The sequence below is a fragment of the Xenopus tropicalis genome, chromosome 1 (assembly GCF_000004195.4).
Source record: "Xenopus tropicalis strain Nigerian chromosome 1, UCB_Xtro_10.0, whole genome shotgun sequence".
In the NCBI taxonomy this organism is placed as follows: domain Eukaryota; kingdom Metazoa; phylum Chordata; class Amphibia; order Anura; family Pipidae; genus Xenopus; species Xenopus tropicalis.
In genome coordinates, this window is record NC_030677.2 from 75,162,512 (window position 1) to 75,187,990 (window position 25,479).

At 36.6% G+C, this 25,479-nt stretch overlaps 1 protein-coding gene across 2 annotated transcripts in view; it reads left to right on the forward strand.

The window, feature by feature from the left end:
• stpg2 (sperm-tail PG-rich repeat containing 2) overlaps positions 1-25,479 on the forward strand; it is a 288,336-nt gene that overhangs the window by 77,531 nt on the left and 185,326 nt on the right. For both annotated transcript variants that reach the window (XM_031903151.1, XM_002936738.5), the window contains exons 8-11: positions 13,859-13,960; positions 15,043-15,202; positions 17,511-17,674; positions 25,231-25,323. In XM_031903151.1, coding sequence (XP_031759011.1) covers positions 13,859-13,960; positions 15,043-15,202; positions 17,511-17,674; positions 25,231-25,323 — 519 coding nt within the window. The remainder of the gene's footprint in view (positions 1-13,858; positions 13,961-15,042; positions 15,203-17,510; positions 17,675-25,230; positions 25,324-25,479) is intronic.

Consider the following 25,479-nt stretch of genomic DNA (forward strand, 5'->3'; position numbering starts at 1 on the left):
TAATCTATGCTCTGCTAATGCCTTTCTTGTCCAAATATCCAATTTCAAAACTATGTTAGAACATCCAAATCAATTTAGTTACATAACACCGTTTTTATGGAATTTGTACTCCTCCTCACACAGAAATATTAGGACTCATTGCACACTACAGCATATACCCTTGCAGTAATAGAATAGCACACAGGTAACATGCCTGCATTTGTGTTCTACTGTCTGCAACTTGTACAGCTATGGGATTCCTTATCAAAAAACCCTTTATCCAAAAAACTCTGAATTATGGAAAGGCCATCCCCCTTAGAGCCCTTATAATAAAAATTTGAAAAAATGAATTCATGTTTGTAATAATAAAACAGTACCTTGTACTGTACCTTGATGGCAACTAAGCTGCATAAATCTATATTGGTGGCAAAGCAATCCTACTGAGTTTATATAAGTTTAAAATTGTTTTTAGCAGACTTTTGGTATGGGGATCCAAATTACAGAAAGGTCCCTTATTCCGAAAACCCAAGGTTTTAAGCATAATAGATAACAGATATATAAGGATCTTAGATATATCCTATACATGGTTTTGTATAGGTACAGTATGTTGTTTCCTTTTGTGCTATTTAGGTGAATGTATTGCCAAACAAACACTTATAACATTGTACATTAAAAAGGTAATGCAACTAAACAGTACCGTTAAAGTATTATGTCCGATATACAAGACAATAAATCAAATTCTTTTCTTGTATGTGTGAAATGAATAGACACTGATTAGTTAAGACAATGATAAGCTGGCAATATTAGCTTTATATATTTCATAAACAAGGAGCCTTGTTATGAGCAAGATAACAGAGTCATCCCTTACCCTCTCCTCCTTATAAAATGAAAGATATTTACTTATTTTTCAAGACTTCACCAAGATAAAAAGCAATGTCATGAGAAGTACTGGCAATTTTCAAGACAGGCAATGGGGCTGATTTACTAACCCACGAATCCGACCCGAATTGGAAAAGTTCCGACTTGAAAACGAATATTTTGCGACTTTTTCGTATGTTTTGCGATTTTTTCGGATTCTGTACGAATTTTTCGGATCCAATACGATTTTTGCGTAAAAACGCGAGTTTTTCGTATCCATTACGAAAGTTGCGTAAAAAGTTGCGCATTTTGCGTAGCGTTAAAACTTACGCGAAAAGTTGCACATTTTTCGTAGCGTTAAAACTTAACGCTACGAAAAATGCGCAACTTTTCGCGTAAGTTTTAACGCTACGCAAAATGCGCAACTTTTTACGCAACTTTCGTAATGGATAGGAAAACTCGCGTTTTTACGCAAAAATCGTATTGGATCCGAAAAATTCATAAAGAATCCGAAAAAATCGCAAAACATACGAAAAAATCGCAAAGTACCGATCATTACGAAAAAAACGCAATCGGACTCCATTCGACCCGTTCGTGGGTAAGTAAATCAGCCCCAATGTGTTCTTCTGTTTTATAACTGAATCAATCAAGAAATCAGACTATTGCTTTTCTTTTTAAAACTTCAGTAAGAGAATGCACAGGCAACATGTTTGAATAATCCATTTTCTAAACTGAAATCTAAATGATAATACAATGCAACAACAGCTAGGCGATAAGTACTATCTTATGAAAATCATACATTCTTAAACCCGTGTCATTCTTGTAATATTTAATATTTTAGGCTAAGAAAGAGAAAGTAGTATGGTAATATTCAAAATTATTTAATTTTAGGGTAAAGAGTTGCTTATAAGCAGCTTTTATTAGTTAAGATCAAAATAATATGGGTTATGCCATTATATGCAATGTGTTCTATTATTTATTTGTTTACATGCTTATACCATTATTTGCTTTGGACTGTTACATTATAGTTTGTTTTTGTCATTTTCACATAACTTTCTCTTTTCTGTTTGTCTGTAATAATGATGGTGAATACCCAATGAGATCAACCAAATCAAGAACATTTATCAAAAAAAACTTGGTGGATAATGATGACCTACTAAAAGGCATGATCCCCACTGATACAGCTGCTGTGCTTAGTGCTGTGCTTAGTGCTGTGCTTAGTGAATCTAAGAGCTGAGTAGAAGTCATAGAGACTGCTTTCCTATTAAGTATAGAGGCTTCAAGCTTTGATCTCCCTAAAGTCAAGGCCTTTTAAGTTTCATTGCATATTTCTCAGTGAAGCGGAAGCACACATATAGTGTAATATAAAATGACTATGTTCTTTTTTTTTTATAACCTTATAAAACGATCCTTCCGTTGTGCTGTCTATTATTATAATATGCAATTCATTTAATTGTCTTGGAAAGTCACCACCGAAAATCAAGGTTAGTTTGATATCAGTATAACAGATCAGGATCTTTTCTTTTGCTACAGTTGAGTTTTACATCATATTCGCTCCTGTTGACAATGTCTATATTTCAATATGTGAACTGGTATGAAAAAATAATTTAGCAATGTGTTCTGTTTATTTGTGTTTTGGTGCATGCTGTAATGTGCAATATCTTGCTTTCTCAGTAATTAAAAGCTTTATAGACAACCTACGGATGGAGCAAAATTTAATAATACATCCATGAGGCCCTAGGCATTATAATGATTTGGTGTACAATTGTTCCTGCCATTGTAATGTCTTTCACAGACATATATATAGAGCTGTGTTAGGGGGTCCACTTTTACTTACATTAGAATGCCTTTCTCAGAATGGATAAATGTTGTCTATGTGTCATATATAACATATAGAAGTATATAAATATATATAAGGGCTGATTTACGTCTGTAGGTGCAGTGGGCTAAATGCAGTTTTGGGCACATATGTACCAGGTTTTCCCAGAATTTATGCGTCATTGCTTACGCAATGTGGGTGGTGAATCGGACACAACTACACTGGGTCTGACACTTGTGCACTGTCTGGTGTAAATTCCCAGGTTCGCTGCCTGTTGTCATTTCCTGGAGTTGGTGTCACCTCAAGAGATGACAGAAGCTTCAGGATTTGCACAGCGAGGTACATCAATAGACGCAACATCGTTCAATTTGTAATGGAAACAGGAAGGAGAGATCAGTGCTGAGTACAGCTTTATGGAGGTGCACAGAGCACCAAGCATTCTGGATAACAGGTCCCATACCTATTTAATCAAAGACATGCCATACAATAGAAAATGTGCCTGGAACAGCTGAATACATGTCTTTTATTTCTAAGACATAAGAACTGTTGTTTAAGGCATTTGTTTTATACCTGTATTAGTTACATTTTGCCATATTGTTTGAGGCACCTATTGTAATCCTTATGCACTCAAGTGTAGCCCAGGTGCCATACATTATTCTGTCATTCTCACAAGGTGTAAGTGAATTATGGAAAAACACACCATAAATAACTAGCTTGATAGTATTATTGCTTTTGGTGCCAGTAACAAATAACAATGTATAGACACGTATTCCTCATTCTGCGTAAAACAGGAGTTTGCCAGGGCATGTAAAATTCCCCAGACAATCACAGAATAGTGTTAATATGACCATTAAAGTATATTCCAAAATTCAATAGCATATGCTTAGAACTGGGTCTAGATATATGGTAAACAATGTTTAATGGGTTCCCTGGCTTAATGCCAGAATATGACATTAGCTCTACATGTATATAAACAATGCCAGCACTTGATGGTGCAGCTTGTCTATATCAGTACTTCAGGGCCCATGACATAATGACCACTCTCCAGAGAAAGTCACCACTTTTAGCAGCCAAATACAATTGAGCTCTGCATACTTTATCTAGAAGGCCCTTGCAAATGCAAGCATTGAATATAAATGCACATTGCACAAAATCATAAATCATAGCACATTGATTTATTATAGGTAACTGTTTATTGCCTCTGAAGGCAGGTAATATGGATGTATTCACCTGGTTGTGTACTACTCTACATGCTTAGTAATAAATATAGGCAACAACAAGAGGCAACCATTTGGGAGTTTTAACCTTGAAAGCAAGTAAGTTGCAGGTAAAACGTAGTCCCTTTCTTAAATGCATATTAAAGCAGTAGAATTCTTATAAGTAAGTGTAGGACTGGCTAGAAGGGATGTTTTTGACGTAATTGGCAAGCTTGAATATATTGCAATATATGGACAAACAATCCTTATTTTGCTTAAAAGGGAGGGCATTTCTTGGTAGCTTAATGCACAGAATGTCTTAATGTCCTATATATATTGATAATGGGTGAGTGCAGAGGATTTCTTGTTGTTGTCTATATGTATTTTTTGGTCACAACCTCATTGCACCCCCGCCTAATGGTTTAAAATGTAGTGGTTGAGCACAACTTTCCCTTTTTTGTTAGCAATAAATATGCCAGTGTTGTTTTGAAATATAGCATATATGTTGTAAATAGATACTCTTCTGTTTTTTAAATATTGTTCTATTGCAGTGCTGTCAAATGTATTACATGCAGTAGATTATTGTTTAAATGAATTGAGCAGGGGAATGCTGGACCTACTGCTGCACGTTGCAAATTGTACTTATACTCATAAGTGAGCCCTCTAATATTGTCTTGACAGTTTCAAAAACAAAGCAAAGGATTGGAGAGGAAACCAGTACTTGAGTAAGCGAGGTAGAGCGCAAAGATATAAAGACTAGATAGAAAGAGAAAAGATGTCAGAAGCAAAACAAGGAGAAGGAGGTGAGCAGATAGTGTTTACTGAGAAACCACAGACTAGATAGAGAAGTGTCCATCAGAAGTATCCCAATTTGACAGAATACTATAGTGACCATTGATAGGTTTTGTTGGTATTGCAGTATAATAAATATTAGTTTAATATAAACATCTTCTTGCTACTTCTAGAGAATAGTGTTTTAATAATCATTTGCACGCAAAATTGATTTTCATTTAATTTCAGTTACAAACAAGAAACCATACATTATTATTCATTGTGAAATATTTTTTATTGTGTTTTAATGAAAATGTTCTCTTGATTGTCCCTTATGGGCACAGTAAATCCGTGTTATTAAATTATCATAAAGCTAAAGACATTACTTATAATTCCTAGAAAATAGTGTAACATATGCATGTGGAATTTTTCTTGTTCAGAACCATTTCTTGGAACCACATAAACATCATTTTCTGTTATAAAGCATATTAATTCTATGCATTTTACATAAAGCATTAACACATTAAGAACTTGACCACCAAATCTCAATATTGCAACCAGAAGGAAAAATATCAACCTTTGAGGAAATAATTGAGATACATAAAATTCCTACCTCACATCATTACTGTTACCTACAATTTACATACTACCTAACAGCCTGCGACCACTGCCCCAGATTTACTATTTGATATACTGTGCAGCAAACCATAGACGTGTTTAATCTGAATTGTGTATCAGGAATTGATATACAACTTCACCAGATATCCATAAATGGGAGCATGAAAAAACAATTTAGACATGACAAGATAGAACCTAGCAGCAGATTTGGAGAAAAGCAGGGGAAATTGCAGTATCTGCTACCACAAAAGATAGAGCTTATGAGTTGTAGGGCTTCAGTCTTCTCTTGGTGGTACATGACCACAAACATTTGACTTGAATTTGCACTGATTGCAAGAGGATTGGAGAAGTAGATACAATCTTGGATATGTAGTGGACATGCCTAGTGCCATCTAGATGCAGAAATATGGTACCTGAAGTCCTCTATACTTTATACTACAATCTAACCCAGGCCCTTAAGGTATAAGGTTTAGATTGCTAAGGCACCTCTGAGACCTGAGACTTGAAGCTCACAATTTCACAGCTGCCAGAACAGAGTAATAGAGAATGGAATTAGATTAATAGAAAATATAAGGCCAGGCCAGAATGTATAAAAAAATGTCAATTCCTGGGGCTGTACTAGAATACCTGCAATTAAGTTAAACACTCACCCCTTTTCTTCACTTTTTTGTACTTTCTGGATTGCTCTCTGAATGTATAATAAGATAACTGGATAAAATTAGGGTCAATTCCTCATTATATGATTATATATATCCACCACACAGAGGTGCACAGCATTAAAAAAACAATTGTCTAGGTAAATGAAAAACAAAACAAAAAAAAGTCTGATCTTTAGCAAATAAATCAAGAATATTTATTGACTCATATGCACTGTCCAAGGTCATGCTGTGAGTGTAGAAAAGAATTATAATAAAATAAAAAAATAAAAAAACCCAAAACATATATATGTATGTACATATATATATGTATATATGTATGTATGATCTGCATGACAGTTTCACAAAGCTGGCCTAAACGTTCCTTTTAAGATCATGTGAAGGAACGCATATGTAGGTGATACCCAGCATTGTGTAACTTGTTGGCACTATATAAATAAATGATGATGATGCAATGATGATAAAACAGGATTATTATTGGCTAAATTGTGACTGTTCACTTAACGGACTACTCCTTTGGTTCTTTATCATAATAATTTGAAGGAGTTCTGAGAGATCAGAGAGAGTCATCTTGTTAGATAAATGCAACTCGGCATTATACTAGCACCAAAATATAGCTTTTCTGTTCACTAGATTGCCATTCATTCATAAGAAAAGAAATTTATCAGAGCACAAGTCAAATGGCTGTAGCACCCTGGTACATGAAGAATATGGCTAGCCCCATGTGAAATTTCAAAATTAAATGTAAAAAAAAATCTGTGTTTTTGAAAAATGCATTTCAATGCAGGATTCTGCTGGAGAAACTCTAATAAACATAATAACTCTAAAAAAACATATTTTCCAATGATATTAATCCTTTAATAAGAACTTATACTAAGCTTGTTCCACTTTGTCAACCAATCAGATGTTTGCTTTTTAACAGCAGACCTACAGTATGTTTGCTAGCTGCTGATGAATTTCTGTTGATTTCTTTACTTGCAATACGGTTTGTGCCTGTTAAACTTTCTGACAATGTGTTTGCAGCATTAATGAATAAACCCCAATAAAGCTAATCTATTGCTGAAAAACAATGAAATGTTGTATCTATAAATTAGGCTTCCAATTAAATTATTGAGAGATATTAGGAAAGTTAACTCATACTTGTGACATACTAATATGCAGGATGTTCCTGCAATAGATTTTTGTTTGTATTTATGTTTAGACATAAATATAAACAAAAATCTATTGCGGGAACATCATACATATTATCCATACTAATATTATGTCACAAGTATAAATTAATTTCCTAGTATCTCTCAATAATTTGCTCCAAATGTAATTGGAAGCCTAATATTTTCCCGTGGATTACCTAGCAGCCTTATGAACTGGTCTGAAGAATAATCAAATGTTCTTTGCCGTGCTTTAAATGTCTTTGTGTAGGTTATCATCATTGGTTTCTTATTAATTTCCCCTGATAAATGTGACATGCAATATACAAAGCTACTGTGTAAATATATAATTGGCAAGAGGCATGAGCAATCATGGAGCTGTTAGCCTAGGGCCGATCTATTATCTCTCGTTAAACAGACACATTTGATATCATTCTACATCAGTCATATGCTGGGGCAAGCAAAATCATGTCCTGTGTTTTCAAACGTGTTCTATAAATTTCATGTGATAAAGCTTCACAGGGATACCTTCACTGCGATTGTCACAGAAACGTAAATGCATTTTTCCTGCAGTATTTGATGACAGGAGCATTTGGCCTGCTATTATAATTCTTTTTAGGCCTGATCTTAACTCCTTTATGTCCTCCCAAAATGCACATGGGCCATTCTGATAAGATTTATAGTTGATGCAGCGGAAAGTAAACCAGTGATATACATGTATATCAGCTACATTATAACAATATTGTTTTATTTTTGGTCAGTCTTGGTAAATTGATAAATTAGAATCAAGCTGACAAATACTTACTTACTTACAACCCTATGCAGGTATGCATGATTGTTATCTATCAATTACCTATTATTATCTATCCATCATATATCCAATGTCCCCTGATTTAACAGTTGTTAAATGAGTGCTTTGGTGACACTACTGATCATTTATTGGGGTGACACAGAGCTGAAATCATCCCATCTTGTCATTTTTGTTTAGCAGCATAAATCCTCTGATGTGTTTATTTTTTCTGCATTAATACTGCCAGAGAGCTATCTCTACACTGTATTGATTCTACACACCAACAATTCACTGTGTTAGAAAGACTTTAGGGCTTGGCAGACAGAGACTGATGAGGCACATAAAATTGTGGCCATCATATTGGCACACACTAAGGGGTCCAGTCATGAAACCACTAATTTTTTTTTTTTTGAGAAAAAAAATCATATTTTTTCGAATTTATAGAACTTTTCGTAATGTCCACAATAATTTTGCTAAAAATTCGACAAGTTTTTTGTGGTTAAAGTCGTATATTTTGCAACAATTTCGGCCATTTTGGAATTCATTCAACCTTTGGTATCGTGACTATCTTTTGGCCAGGTTGGATCTGTAGAGTGCCATTGAGTCCTATGGAAGGCTTCCAAAATCATGCATTGAAGGTTTCAAAGCCAGAAAGGTTTACGTGCCATTTACGAACCCACATTAATGGTGGTAGTGCAGCAAAAACCCAAATGATTGGTGCTCACTGCAGGGATATCACCTTTCCTTCATTTGTGAAAGAATTATATTATGTCATATTAAGCCATGCCCTTAAATTCACATGCCTCCTCCTCCTCTGTGGATAGCACAGCAAGCCCCAGCATATAATTACACACCTTAGGGACCATAGGCAGCATAGGGCAGGAAGAGTATGGCACACACAGGCAGCATAGGGCTGGCAGAGTATGGCACAGAGGCAGCATAGGGCAGGCAGAGTATGGCACACACAGGCAGCATAGGGCAGGCAGATTATGGCACACACAGGCAGCACAGGGCAGGCAGAGTATGGCATACATAGGCAGCATAGGGCTGGCAGAGTATGGCACACACAGGCAGCATAGAGCAGGAAGAGTATGGCACATACTGGCAGCATAGGGCAGGCAGGGTAGGGTCGGCAGAATATGGCACAAAAAATGTATATTTGGGGCCTTTTATGAAATTTTGGTAAATGGGTCTTTCTTCTAAATCATCAAAACTTTTCTGTTGCCATTTTTATATATGACAGAAAAAGCTGACATTACAAATGCAGAAATCCCTACCACGCAGCATATTAAAATGAATACTTGTTTATATTAAAAATACGATATTGGGACTTATTTACTACATAATCAGACTTCTTGGTTTGAAATGACACAATTTTAAAATGATTTGTATGTCATCACAAGAAATATGATGGGGTTTTCTAGATAAGGGGTCTTTCATTTATTTGAATCGCCATACCTTATATCTATTATCATAAATAAATGCAATAGGGTGAATTAAATAAACCCAATAGGTTTGTTTTTCTTCCAATAATTAATTAATGAAATCTTAGTTGAGATGCAGTACAAGATATTTTTTTATTATTACAGAGGAAAATACATTTTGAATTATTTGATTAAAATGGATTCTATGGCAGATAGCCTTCCCATAATTCAGAACTTTCTTGATAATGGGTTTTCAGATAACTGATCACATACCTGTATTAGTTCGCTTTAGAAACACCTGCGGCTCTTCTGTGGGTTTGTAAAATACGCCCAGGAATTTCGAAAGGCCAATGAATTTTAAGATAGTGTCAGTACCTCAGACTGAAAATAGTATCTGTTAAAACTCTGCAAACTTTTATTAGCAAATATATACTAAGACAATACGCAATGCTGCATTTTCTTGTTGGGCAACTTGTGTCATGAATTTCCTTAATCAGTGTGCAGCCTGAGAAACAGTCTGGGGATTAGATATTGATCAGATCTTAAAGATTCTTCACTTCCATGTGTTTACTTTTATATGTTTTCATTTTGGTGAAATTCATTTAAATTCAATCCATCCATAGTTATTTTTTTAATTAAATCATAGACTGTCAGAAAAATATATAAACCCTCTGTTATCAAAAAGAAAGGGAAAAAATTGGGAAATCACAACACATTTTATTAGTTAAAAAAGATGAAATCAATGAAAATAAAGTCTAAAATGACCAAATACATTTTCTAAAGCTAACTGCAAGGTGTTATATAACATCATCATCAACAGTGAGCACAATATATATTTCATGTAATTCTTACAATACTTGCATAGTATTGTCAATACACTCTAATGTCCCAAATACCTAATGGTTTTTAAATAAAAGATGAAAGTGTAACTGTACTAAACAAGTCATCAACAATGATCATAAAAAAGTCATAGTCATGTCATTGCGCAGAAGAAATATTTGCTCTTGGATATTTACAAATTTCCATGAAATTAACTTCGTAATATTAAGATGGGGAAAGATTGTGGATGTTGATTTGATTACCATCGCCAACTATACATTATTTACGCTATAATTTTACTGCAGATAATGATACTGAGTGGTGAGTAATGCTGCAAGCGACTAGATTGAAGCAAGTAACTCAAGGGGTCCAGTAAACTAACATTTTTAATGTGCACTTAGTCCATAAACTTAGTTCTACTGCCATAAAACCAATGCATTTTCTAAACAACTTTTATAGAAACTTATCAATTTTTTACTATCTCCCACCCTTTATAGTTTCCAGAACAAAAACTGTTTTAGTCTTTTGCCAAGGAAACAACTATGCAGAATTACCAGAGGAAACTGTAGGGAGCCGATTACTGCAAATTCAGAACTTACTCTTAAATTGTAATAGTAGTGAGCCAGGGGACTGTTCTAATACATTTGCTTCACTAGAAGAACTTCCATAGATTTAGAGGGATAAGAAAGTGGCACCTGTTGGGTACAGCCCAAAAACTAAGTATTATCCATAGAGAATCACCCCTACTAATGCTATATCAGAACTATATTGAACATATTAAGATTGTTGTGTACTTTTGCTTGGCAATATTATACAGTTAAAGATAAAGATATAGATGAGCCGTAATCCGTGCTCACAATTATAAATGTAACAAATGCTCAATAGTTATGTATAGTAACCAGTAAAATAAAAAAAGGTAGCCCACAGTTCACCCAGTTTTATGGGTGAGTAATGCAAGAAACAATAAGGGAAATATGTATGTGTGGGACACACAGGCACGAAACATGTTTGGCTTAACTCTTGATCTAATAAATTAATTTTTACTTTAAATTTACTCACTCTGACTCCTTACTTAAGGGAACCCATACATACTGTACTGTACATATTTCCCTTAATATTATACTGTAATCAAACTTCAGAAGGGTGAATTTAAGTTACTCAGATCTAGAAATAGATAAGACTAGATAAGATACATTCATTTTTGTTTGGAATGTAGGTGGCAAAACCATTCCTCTCCAGGGTATGTTTAAACTATAAGTTAAAATGGCACACGTTATCACTATTCTGTGAGCTAGAAATTAGCTGGTGTGGTATTTACAGGGTATAGAAGTAAATCTCATATACTAAAGTTCAGGATATGCATTTTGTAATTTTTTTTGCAGATTTGAGGATTTTGTGGCAAAGGGGAAGATTTTTTCATTATATATTTGCTTATATATAGTAGAATTATTATCAGGATTCAAAGGAACAGAACTTTTATCAAAATAAATGCAGCAGCTAATTTTGCATATTTAATTTATTTAATAGGCAACCGTTTTGCACACTCTCGTGTGCATGTAGTCTGATATTAGCAACTATGTTTCAGCATGCCTATGCTATGCTAGTTTTGCATGTTGTTGGAATACACTGATCTATAAACAAGTTGGAGACTTCAGCCAGAAGGCATAATTGCCTATGTGGAGCTTACAATCTAGAGTTTCTGTTTGTATTCATACACTATGGTAAATGTTAACAGGAGGCAATTTACCTGCTTGTGTGTGTTTTTTTTGTTTTTGTGCATGTGTGTGTTGGCAATAAACCTTGAATATCTGATGGAACCCATGCAGCCACAGGGAACACATGCAAACTCATGCCTTGCAAATTGTGCCCAGGCTGGAATTAAATTAGTACCCAGGTACTGCAAGAAAGCAATACTAGCCACTGTGCACTCTTCAAGCCTTTTTGCCTTACTTTGTTACCCTTTTCATATAATAAAGTAATGTCTCAGGGAAAACCGTGGCAAAACTGCATTTAAGGGGTAGACCCCCTATCACGATCACGCCACTCTCAGACGCACGTGATACTGGGACGGGGAGACAAGGAGTCACCTTTCACACAGGTTAGACTAACGTCAGACACCCCCCAAACACACCACCGCCCCAAATAACTATTCGCTGCCACCATCTATCATTAACAGGCGATAGAAACCCAATCTGAATATCTCCCTGTTCTCCACAACAGATACTATTTCCTAATACACAAATGTACCACACACTCTCTCTCACTGCAGTTAGGGTTAGCTTCTACTAATTCAATAAGCACTCTAGCAGCCAAAGGGTTAAATTACAGTCTCCTGCTAGCAGTCAACTAGTTAATTAGCATTTACACAGACAACTTTCCCTCTACACACAGACAAGAGGTTAGAACATTTTAGGCCCAACCGTTCATACAAGCACGTGAGTTTGTTATTAGGGCTAAAGGACAAGACGTAAATTTTATCACATTTTATATTTAATATTACAAAAGTAACCAGTGCATATAAAAAAGATATTACATAAAGAGACATACACATGCAAAACAGTAAATAAGATAAAAGGAAATAAAACACAGAGAAACCCTATGTACGTTACCAAGTTAGGAGGCAAGAATTTGTAAACCTGGGCACACACCCCCTACAGAATTGGGACCTAAAGTATGAACTATAGTTACTGGGTCTTTTGCCCCTTTTATTCCCTTCTGGGACCCTTCCTCATTACCGTTTGCATGAGGTGGGAGTGTCCAGGAACTTGTCACTTATGACCCCTGTAGGGAGCTGCAATTCTCCGGCCAGTTTCTTGTCATATAATATTGGCACTTGCCAGTATCCAATATTATTATGAAAATATGGGCTTGCTTTAATCTATATGTGGATGATCAGAATCATACCAAACATGAGGGGTGCCTCATGTCCCAGTCCCCCAGAAACTATCCCTCCAAACTGGTGGGTATAGGCTGTCCCTGTTTGGTATCTTTAGGAAGCATGTGACCTCCTCATAACTAATATGTGATTTATGAGGATGTGAACCCTAAAGCAAAGGAGATATGGATCCCTTTCTATAATCCATATTTTCTCATAGCTGCACCCCCTGCAGTTCTTAGGTCCACAATTCCCTTTCTTTGATCAACAGATCAAAGAAACCAATTGCCCCAGCTTCCCTGCCCAACTGGTCTGGCTTTGAATTGTCTTCTAACCCAGAGTATCACCGTCCCAAAGTCCCTTGTTGCATATTTAATTCATTAAGGGTCTCTTGTGGACCCAAAGCCAAATGTTGCCAGGTTTAACCCTGGACGTGCCAGAGAAATACTGTTCTGGCATGACACCCCCCTTTCCCCTTAAATTAACTTTTTATATAATGTAGACAATTAGATTTTGCAACTCAGCTTCAACTTTTATACCTTGTGTTTTTTTCAATATTTAATTTTCCTTGTTCAGCAGCTCTCCAGTTTGGGATATCCAATTTACTTGACCTAAGGCCCTATTCTAAATAACCCTTTGCAGTATGAGCTTCTAGTGCCCTGCCTACCTACAGTATGCAAAGGGTTTCAATGGAGATTTCTTACATGCTTCAGTTTGGAGATTACAGAACTGGAGCACAACCACCAGTTTAATCATCCTAACTGAAAGCAAGTCCAACTATTTGCTCAGGAACAAGTGTCTACATTATCATCATACAAAGGCTAGCTTTTAATCAGTATTTATTTTGAATGTTTAAAGGAGTGTCATTAACATTTTACACTATTAAACTGTGTAATATTTTGTAGGGTGTTCCTGGTCCTGGAAATTATGACATTGCACGACTATTTGGAGAGAGACTGACAAAATCTGCCAATGTTTCACAGGCACCATTTCTTTCACAGTCAAAAGTAAGTAAAGATCAAATAATATTTAGTGTTTAAGAAAAAAGAAATGTTGTAGTTGGCAAGGTTGATCTGGAGACATAAAAAGTGCTTGCTTGTCCCTTAGTTAACCATATTGGCTCGACTTGTTACAAAAATCAGTGCTGCTGTAGTTTGAATTGACCATAATTACACTCACTAAATGACTGAGGCTCTGCTTTTGCAGTCGATTCATTATCTAGATACCCATGATCTCAAATTACATCTTTTTATGTATGGCATACCTCCGAGGGTTCTGGGATGTGCCATTTCCTCAGCAACACTGGACAAATTGGCACCTGGCAGTGGCCCATAGCAACTAGTCAGTAATTAGCTTTGTTTAGCCAGCTGCAAGTAGAATAATAAAAGCACAAATTTGAGTTAATGCCCAGGTACCCATTTGCCTGTGTGAGTCAGTGAGCCTCAGTCTTAGTCGATGGGTGTTTTAAAAGGAAGAAATTTCCACATATGGGCATTTACTAAAATAAAAAAAGATTATGTAATAAAAGGAAATAAGTTTGCTCAGGAGCAGTAACCCATAGCAACCAATCAGCAGGTAGAATTTTCTGGTTGCCTGTTTAAAAGCAAACTTTTTTTGGTTGCTATGGGTTACTGCTCCTGGGCAAACTTAGTGCCTTTTATTACATATGAGGAAAAGCATTTAGTGGTTGCTCTAACATAGAGATTTAATATTTCATATGTATATAGTTTTTTAAACAATATCATTCTTTTCATATGGCTACATAATAATTGTAATAACATTATTCCTACAAAATCTTCCAATTTTTGAATTTTATTTCAAGTTGCTTAGTTTTGTTTTTTTTGCGCTATAAATAAAAACGGCATGCTCTGTTATGTATGAGTTTCTGGTATCCCAGTACAAAGGTTAAATCCTAGTAAATGAAATGGTTTGAATGTTAGCTTTATTAATCTGCTTTCTTCTGGAGGTTTCTTCAAATCTTTGCTGTGGGGCAAAAATACATGAAAGTCACCAAAATACTCTGTTGGTTAATGTAGTAGCCGGTTATTTTAAAGTCTTTCATCAGTATTTTCTTCTTTTGCTACTCTAGAGATTTTTACCTCTAAAATCAATCACCCCAGCCCCAGGCACATATAATGAACAGCGCACAGCATTTGAGTCCTTGAAGAAAATATCAAGTTTGGCACAGACCCCATTTGGCCAAACTGCAGCTCGATTTGCTCAAAACTCAAGGCTTCATAAATCTCCAGGTATGAAAAAACTTAACACAATTTTTAGTGAAAACATTCAAAGGAAATAGCAAACTAGGTGAATGATATACAATTTTCTAACACAAGATTCTAGTAAAAAAATATTGTATCTGCATAAAAACATAATGTGCACAGAGTAATGAAAAGAATCTAATTCCACCATAAAAAGGCAAAAGCCCTTTTTTGTGATATCGAAAGTTTTATATTAATTGATTAGCAGCTATTATGATGATACATGGTAGATTTCAAATCTGGTGTTAGATTGAGGCTTCTTCCTCTGTTTTATTATGGAGTGTCAGGAAAAGGTGCCCAGACTATGTTCAATATCATATGCCGGGCAACGGTGTTATTTTTCTTTTAATGGGAATATGGTATTGTATTTAGCTCTGGCACTCATTGGCCATCTACTTCACAGTGTTTTACTTATGTACTGTTACATTTACCTAGGAGTCAGTGGTAAAGCTGCCCATACACGCACCAATATGATCGCATGAAACAAAGTTTTATATGTTATTCGGTGCGTGTATGGTGGATCGACGAGACAACCATTATCGGCAAAGGCCTTGGATATTGGTTGTCTCGTCGATCGGGTGGGACAAAATGTTTTACTCGGGCACTGTTGAAGGCGCCCAAACAAAAGCTGCATTTAGGGCTGAAACGTCAGATGGGGTAGAATTCCTATTGTTTCTACCACCATATCTGACCATTCAGGCCTGAACGTCAGTGGTCACAGGAAAGATCGTAATTTTAACGTGTATGGCCAGCTTAAAGGAGAAGGAAAGTCAAAACCTATTAAGCACACTATTAAATAGTACTACTATTGCTGTGTAAAAACTCTATATTTCTGGATTGCCTAGAGAAATATTTACAGAGATACACATACTAGAACCTACATACTTGTTTCAGTGAACGGCGCCGCCATCTTTTCCAGCATGTCTGTATGGGCTGAAAAGCACAAGCCAGCCCCCCTCCGCTCCCCGCTCCTGCCACAAAGCCTCCACCACTCCCCGCTCCTGCCACAAACCCCCCCAAGCTCCACAAACCCCGCTCCCCGCTCTTGCCACAAACCCCCCCGCTCCTGGCACAAACTCTCTGCCGCTTGCCGCACCTGCCCCCCCGCTCCCCCCACCTGCATGTCACAGAGTTCTCCAATGCTGCGTCGCCATGGCAACTGGGCGCTCCTGCTGTGTGCGCATGCGCCGCCTACAGTAACAAGTCGCCAAGTCTGGAAGGTGCGATGCATTATGGGAATCTTCTCTACACTGCTCAGCGTTTTTTTTTTCCTGTTTGGTTTCTGATCTTCTGAACAGGTGAAGTATGGGGAGACTTAAGGGCACTATTGAGACAACTGAAGGTATGCCTGCAGCTTGAGATTAACTCTTTATTAGCCTTTCCTTCTCCTTTAAGACTACCACACACGACATCAGTAAGGCTGTCTGTAAATGTCTTTAACTGCACATTCTAGTACAGGTATTGGACCCCTTATCTGGAAACCCGTTATCCAGAAAGCTCCGAATTACGGAATGCCCGTCTCCCATAGACTCCATTTTAATCAAATAATTCAGAATTTTAAAACTGATTTCCTTTTTCTATGTAGAAATAAAACAGAACCTTGTAATTGATTCCAACTAAGATACAATTAATCTTTATTGGATGCAAAACAATCCTATTGGGTTTAATTAATGTTTTATTGATTTTTTAGTAGACTTAAGGTAATGAGATCCAAATTACGGAAAGACCCCTTATCCGGAATACCCTTGGTCCCGAGCATTCTGGATAATGGGTCCTATACCTGTACTTTAAAAAAGTATTCATTATTTTTTGTTTCAAAAGAAAATTTGTAAAACTAAAATATTTTGCAACCTGCCAAAATGCTGATTTTAGAATTCTCGGGGAACCCCCCCCCCACACATACAACAACAAAAAACAGAAGAATGGAAAAAATGCAATAAGGATTAACCTGTGTGATAATACTCTTTAACCAGTACTTGGATATGACAGACAATGAGAATGGTTTAAAAGTGTCCATTTCATTATACCGTGTTTCCTTTATTTTAGTGCTTACTTGTATGTATTTTACATGATTAATGGTTGCCTTTTTATTTGAAAGTATGTGACTACAGCTTTAGATGCTATCATTAACCTTTCACATCTGAAATAATGATGTACTCCGTACTTTATAAAGACAGTGATTAACATAATAAAAGATCATGGTAATTGTGAATTTAGAATTGGCTTTATTGTGTGTCATTGTAAAATGTGGCATATACCCCTTTTAAATACAAAAAGTTAAATCATTTCTTTTTAGGTCCTGGGTCTTATAATGTTTTAAGGTATAGTTTTACAAGTGAAGCTTTAAGCAAAAGCGACTGGGAGAGCAACAAAAAAGGAGCATTTGGCTCATCTGCTGCTCGTGAGTTTCCAAGTTCGAAAAAGGATGCTTTGTGGACACCAGGCCCAGCAGACTATCATGTAAGTTTAGTGTTATTGTATTTATCAGAGGCATTACTATTTTTACACATTTATTAGAGTCACCACCTTCAGTGCATGTCAATTAAATTTTTTTTTGACTATTGTATGTGATGGGAATGTGGAGGGATCTGTTCAGAAAGGGGTTTGACTGCTTCAGAGGTTAATCTCTGTCCCCGGTAGCAGCAACCTGGGACACAGTGTGGTGCTGTCAGTGTAGCCCATATTAAAGATGTCGGTTTGACTAAATATTTTGAATTCCTAAGTATCCTTTTACATAAATAAGTCACATTGAAAAAAAACTTGTTACCTTTCCGCTTCTTCATCTAAAGTAATATTAAGTGCATATAGGAATTAAGGGAACTTGGAGAATATATGTAAGAGATTTTAAGGGTGTATTGACATTGGAGACATCGCCAATAATGTTACCCATAGCAATCAATCAGCAATTAAATTTGAACAGTCACCTATAAGTTAGAAAACAAAAGCAATTAATTGATTGGTTGCTATGGGCAACATCACCAGTGATGTTTGTCTCCAGTGTTAATAAATATGTCCCCGTAATTGCACAACAATTGCTAAACTGATTTTTTTTTTAAACTAAATCATGTGTGTATAATAGGAGGCTGTGGCTTATTCTTACAGTTCTGCCATCCTATGGCGCTCATCCTATTACATTCAGACAGTTGACAGAATTGGCATAAAACTAACGTAACTCATAGTGAATATTTCTTGAACTCTGTGTGGAAATAATTTACAATTCTAGCAGAGGTGACAGATTGAGGAAGAAAAAACAAGGACCTCTTACTGTATATTCCTGAAATGTGACTATATTTCCAATAGGTTTCATACCTGAAAATCTTAGCCATCTAATGCCCTACCTGATTAATTTTTCATTTAAAAGCTATTTTCTGTCTTGTAAATATTATTATTGCTGCAGATTCACACGGGCATTTTTTGCATTTTTTTCCTGTGTATATAACCAAAATTCACAAGTTCAGTTTTTTTAATTGGAAGCAGATTTTGTTCAAGCACATTATTTTCCTTCTGTAATTAGATTCAGTGGTGGCTAATTAGGCACTAGTTTGGGGAATATCTCCTTTCACTAAAACGAGTGAATAGTCTTCTCTCTTTTAGGAATCCTATATTATTTTTACATTCACTTGAATTAAAAGAGAAAAGCATTTCCTCCAAAGCCATATATCAGCTGGAAACAGGAATTATATTGCTGGCCTGAGGAATAAAATCCTGGCAAATTTATATATATATATATATATATATATATATATATATATACTGTATATACGCACACACACACATACACGCTGAGATCCACTCGCTTGGCGAGATCGCCAAGCGAGCGGATCTGCACCCGATATCCCCACCTACGGGTGGCCAATATCGGGGAGCGTTTAGGTAGAAAAAAAAATAATGGGCGGCAATGGGGCAGTCAGTTTGGGGATCGCATCAACGAGCCAATGCGGTCTCCGATCCGACTGGATTTTCTAACCTGGCCGATTGATATCTGCCCAATTTCATGCCAGATTTCGGTCTGCCAGGCCCCTCGGTTCTGCCCCTACACGGGCCGATAAGCTGCCGAATCGGTCCAAGGGGCTGATATCGGCAGCTATAATCGGCCCGTGTATGGGGACCTTTAGCGGCCCTAGTAATCAGTATATAAAATCTATTAAATGCTTAATGCAGCATGAAAAAAACAATGTTTTGAATCCATTGGAGAGCCTTTATCAGAGTGATGAAAAATAAGTGCACATACAGTTATTAATAACACCCCACAATACAAAAGGATATTGCAAAAACCAAAAATAGGCCACGCCCTGGAGAGGAAACAAAAAATAGGTGGGTAATTTGTACAGAAAGTTATTTTTTTTTAAATGTGACAGGCACTTTGCAGTATTTTTTGTGTTTACCAGTGTAGCAGGTTCATTTTTACCCTGCAGGCCGGATTCAATGTATAATATGGCATGATGAGGTAATAAGGGCATTAAGGAGAAATGTTTGAATAATAACTCACCATTAGGTTGGTTTTCATGTTAAAGTCTTTGGAGGATCTGTTGGAGGATGTTACTGCCTCTTACTTTTGGAATATATAAAATTTTGGGACCACTACTAACTGTGGGACCACAATGACCATATTTAATTCATTCAGAAGATATCTTTGATATCTTAGAGGGATTTATAGCCATACAGTGGGCCTGTTGATTAATTGTAAATGCAATTATACCTTCATATAAGGACGATCAACATCCAGAGATGAAGCTAGAGTTGCATAATGTAAGGGTAGACAGTATCACCACATAGTGTGTCAGCATGTTGTATGAAAAGAATATGAGAGATGTATCAATAGATACTTGTTAAATTACAACAGAGCAGTCAGAATTTTTTTTAAGCCAGGTCAAAAGACAGAGGGGAAACATTAACAGTAGGTTTAACTAAACAGTAGGCTTTACTGGGTTTCTATTGTGTTCATAATCCAGTTGCAAGAAGAAAAAAGAGGTATTGCCTGTGTACACAATGTGTGTGGAAAGGCATAATTTGGGTTGTAACCAACTAAACCAGGTAATAAATAATAACAAGGTCAACTCACAAAGCACAGTTCTGAAAATTGGATGGTATTCTGGGTATGTGAAGCCCTATAAATAAGGGAAACAGGCTTTTCAGATAAAGGTGGTCACAAATTTGGGAAACAAGTAGAGTATTGACTAATTTGCATACACTCATAGTGGTGCAATAATTCTATTGATCCAGTCTTTTGTTAGCTATGTGACCTTATTATATATAGGATCCATATAGTTCATTTAGCCAGTGATTGTTTATATGGATCCTATATAACAACATCTAGTTTCAGAATCTGCTCATACAAAAACTTGCCTCATAGTAGTAAGTAGTGATGAGCGAATTCTTTCGCCAGATTTACAGCGAAATTCTGCATTTCAGCATTTGGCAAATTGATTTGCAAAACTTCTGCAAAATTTCACCACAAAAAATTTGTGATCCGTCAAAAAAATTTTGCACATCGAAAAAGTCACACAGTACCTGCATTTTGCGAATTTTACAATTTTTAATGCAGTTTTGCAAATTTTCCGGTGAAGCAAAACAGGACAGATTAATTCATCACTACTCATAAGGCACAAATTGAATAGACACAGTACTCACAATGCATACAGTTCACTGTGTATTTAAGTGGACATAAGAGTGGTGCAACTGAAGATCGGTCCCCCCCCACAGATAAACATGCCCCCCCCCTCCGAAGACTAATAAAGCACACTCGCACTGACAGATGTATACCTCCCAACACTTAAATAGGAATAGGAAAATGAATGTGGTGCTCATACATTTTGGCTACCAGAAGATAGTCACAGTGGCCCCGATCATTTCATGATATAGTGTGGCCATAATCATTCTACCACACTGTGGCATCTGCATTTGATGCCAGTAAGATCACTGCAGAAATAGCCAATGAGCACTCAATTAACCCCACATATTCCAGTAAGATCAGTACATAATTAGTCAGTGAGCACTCTATTAACTCCAGATATGCCAGTAAGATCATTGCAGAAATGGCCAATGAACACTCAGTTAACCTTATTTAATGCCAGTAAGATTATTTCAGAAATGGCCAATGAGTACTCCATTAACCCCAAATATACCAAGATATTTGCAGAAATGGCAAACTAAACACTCATTAACCCCAGACTTCCACCACAGTGGAACACATGGCCATGTTTGATTATTCCAGCTATAGGCAACCTAAAAGCAGTGTTGGGTTGCAGGTGGCGTGGGTGTAGTAAACTCCCTTTAGACCCCGGTGGTGGCCCTTCAGGACCCATTGCCTCCCTGAACTGCAGGGTCTGTGGGGGCCTTATTTAAGCCACTGGTCAGATCCTTCAGTTAAGTCTGTCATTTTTAAAGATTAATAAAAATCTTATTCTTCATGGCATCAGGCAGCTAGCATTACTTTGGAAAGAACAAGACTGCACATGCCACGCAACCTTCAGTTAAAGTTCTTTTTATAATGATATTGCTTTTTTTCTATATCAACTGCTGGAAATATAATATCACTTTAATTATAATAATGTAAAAGCAGTAGAATGTCTTTGTATAGAAATGACATCCTGTGTTTTTTTGTCACATAATGAATTCAGAGTTAAACAAGCTACAATAATTTAATTAGTGAATTGTTCCACAAGTGATAAAGAAGAAATGATGTGGATATAAATGTAACTGGGAAAGAAAAGCTGTACTTAGAAATAGCTGAAAGGAGATAGAGATGCCATAAAGAAGACATTATCCTAAGCTGTGCTAAAAGTGGTAACATCTGATAAAAGTGGAAGATGCTGTCTTAAATTATATGGGCTTTTGTATAGGAATTGTATCAAATATCCTAGTCGGTGCCTGCAAACAAAAAAAAATCTCTGTGGGATATACATAGAAATATGTTGGCTGCGGGAGCTAAGAAATAAAAAAGAAATCCTAATAGGGCACTATTAAGACTCCTCTTCCTTCATCACTTATATAAGCTGCTGTGATACAATTGTGCTTTCCCCTAAACATGTGTTTTAGAAATAGAATGTTCTGTAAAAGCAATACACTATACAAAAAAAAGAAAGAAAGAAAAAAAATTGGAAAACGCCTGAGACCATGCAGTGCTTTGGTACACAGAACCAAAAGTAAATTAGAAAAAGAATATAAAAGATATTTATGAAAGGGATGATAGAATGGTAAAGCAATTAGCTTCCCTGTAACTGCCCTTTACAACAACACAAAAGCTTAAGATGCAGTCAGCTGATAAACATGTAAAAGCACCAAAAGACTTATCTTTTATCAAGGTTAGTATTTTCCTAAAAATGTCTGAATTTAGCTATTCTTGCTCCTAACTGGGGCACTCTTATTTACAGATGTAGCAGTCTCAACATACTCATTTATATATGCCAAGGTATGTTTAGAATTTTCAGATTGACATGGGATATTAGTTTCTATTACTCCCAAGACTAATTTGCAGTTGCACTGCACATCATTTCTTTCTTCTAAACTAATGTATTATTAATCTGCCCAAACTGAAGCCTAGTGCTGATTTAATAACTTGCAGTTGTGCATGTTCCAAAATTTAATAATGTAGAAAGGCTTATCATCTCTTCAGGAACCAGGTCTTAATGTAAAATGAGTCACTTGTAACCCTGGGGGCCAGCACCTGAATTAGAGATGGTGTACCCCTAGGCCACTCACCCCCTCCCCGCCGCAACTTCTTGCTGTGCCACACCCCCCCCGCAGGGTCCCTCACCTGACGTCCTCTCCTGAGCGTGTGTAAGTTTAACGCGTCAGGTGAGGAACGGTCAGGCAGGGGGAGCGCCGGCAAGGGTTCGGCAAGGGTCCAGTCCAACCCTGCTTTCACTCACCAGTTCTCAGGTGGTAAGGACAGGGCCTTAATGTTGGCTGCACCACCTGCCGCTCTGGATCTTATGCCTCTAAATGATGCTCAAGGTATGGGGCAGGTAGGGGGCAGGAGGAGGAACACCTATGTCTGACACAGAAAATCATGTATACAGAACAGAAGAAAAGAAGTGTGGTGTTTCTTTTCACTAAGGACTCAGGGCAGCAGTCCTGTAAGTATTTATGGCTATATTTGCATTTACCTTTTTGATAAAGCTTATTTAACTTTTACCTTTCCTTCTCCTTTAAAATATTGCATATTCATTATGGGGGGTGCAGAATTTATTCCTGTTTCTACCACCTTCAATTATATTACTCGGAACCTGCATGAATAATTCTAGAAATCCTTCAGGGAAAAATATGTTCCCTAGCCAATTTAGACCAGTAGTGCAAACGATATCTATATAGCTATACTCTATCTGCTTCCCCTCAGTTGGGAACGTCAAATAATTTCCCTGCCTAAAATTAATACACAATAATTGTCTAAGGCACAGATACATTAACTGACTTACCCAAGGTCACAAGGACAGTGTACAAAATACATTGTGGTTGGTAATGGTGTAACCAAAAGATCTACAGAAATAAAATGTCTGATTTTAGGGACTATACTGAAGAGATCAATGGCAGAAAGACAGCAATGTTCTGCAAAGATCTAGAGAGAGAGTTATTAATATGAAATACTGCAAATCATAACAACCAAAACAGGAAGGCTTTCCATAACATTTTGGGAAAAAATAATTGTACTCATGGAACTGCTTCTCCCACCTTTTCTCAGGAATAGAAATTTCTAACATAATACAGACAGGGTTGCCCGGACCACATGGTCTTCTGTATAGTAGTCATTCCCCTCTGCCTATCAACTTACGCCACTGATTAGAGATCCTTAGGAATACATCATAGTATGTATATTATAATAAATTATAAATCAAACTGAGAGTAAGATCTATAGAATAGGTATTTGTAGTGCCTAAAAAACTCTAAAATACATTTTAAAATATACTTGTATACAGTATTTGAGGGTGCTGGGTAGGGCCTGCAAATCCAGATGCTACAGGACCCTGAGCTATGGGTAGGCAGAACAAAGGGTTATGTGTCTAGTGGCCATCCAACATTACACCCTAGGCCTGTGCCTCTTGTGCCTACCCTTAGTTCTGGCCCTGGTGAAAAATGCCAAAAAAGCTGCAATCAAGCATTTTTTTGCACTTTGCAAACTGCTGGTGCATAAAGGCAGCCCCCCACTGACCCCTTAACTTGCAGTTCAGTTGGTGTCTCCAGATGTTGCATTCTGATTCTTGCACCGGATTGAAATCTGTGCTGGGAGCAGTTAACTGTGGGGTACTTGTTAAGTGACCACTAATCGACATACAATTGCACCCTTTAGCAGTCTAGCACTTCCACCCCAGAGTATAGAAAAAGACCCCTTTGAAGTATTGAAATCATTACATTGTAAATCTGTTCTGTTAACTGGTATGGAAATATAGTGTTGATTCACTAAAGTGCGATAACGCTTATTGCATGTTTTTTTGCGTTAAAAAAGACGCGAAAAAATTGTGCAATTCGCTAAAGTATTATCACATGCGTAAGTCACATATTGCGTGGGTTAATTAGCACGCAACCACATGCGTTAATTTTACCGCATTGCGTTAATTAGCGCGCAGAAATAATACTAAAGCATGATTCACAAACACTTAGACCCGCTAAATATCGCATTAGTCTATGTGAAAATTAACACCTACTTGGAGCAGGCGGTAATTATAGAAAAGTACAGTTCATGAGCTTTTGGCAACACAATATGGACTTTGCAGTGTGATTTATTCAAGTATGTGTTGACCCTAGAGTGATGCAGCCTCCAGTTTGCAGGGAAATGGTAAAAAAAAAAGTAGTTTTACGAACGTAATGGTGTGTATGGCTAATATGGCATGCGTGCAAAAAGCAAATAATGCCTTCATTGCGACCAAAGATATATGATATATAAATGATTTTAGATCATCTGAAGCAACTACACATTTTTTACAATAACAGGGTAACTACATTATATTGAAATGAGTATGGAAGCTTTTCAGTATTTTGTTTTACTGTCCTTTTAACTATTTATTGAACTGTGTGTTTAGATCAGAGATAAAATGAAAGAACCATGCAGAAGGCAACCATCATCTGTGTTTTCATCAGGAACAGAAAGATTAACCCCACAAATAATTGGGAAGGTAGTGTATTCTAATTTTATTGTTTGATAATAAATATGATATGTCAGTAGCATTACTGTGACATGTTTATAGTGTTAAAAAAAGCTACATGATCATTCATTTTTTTGTAATTTCATGTGTCAAAAGCCTTCAGATGGTGCTAGAGTGCAAAGACTT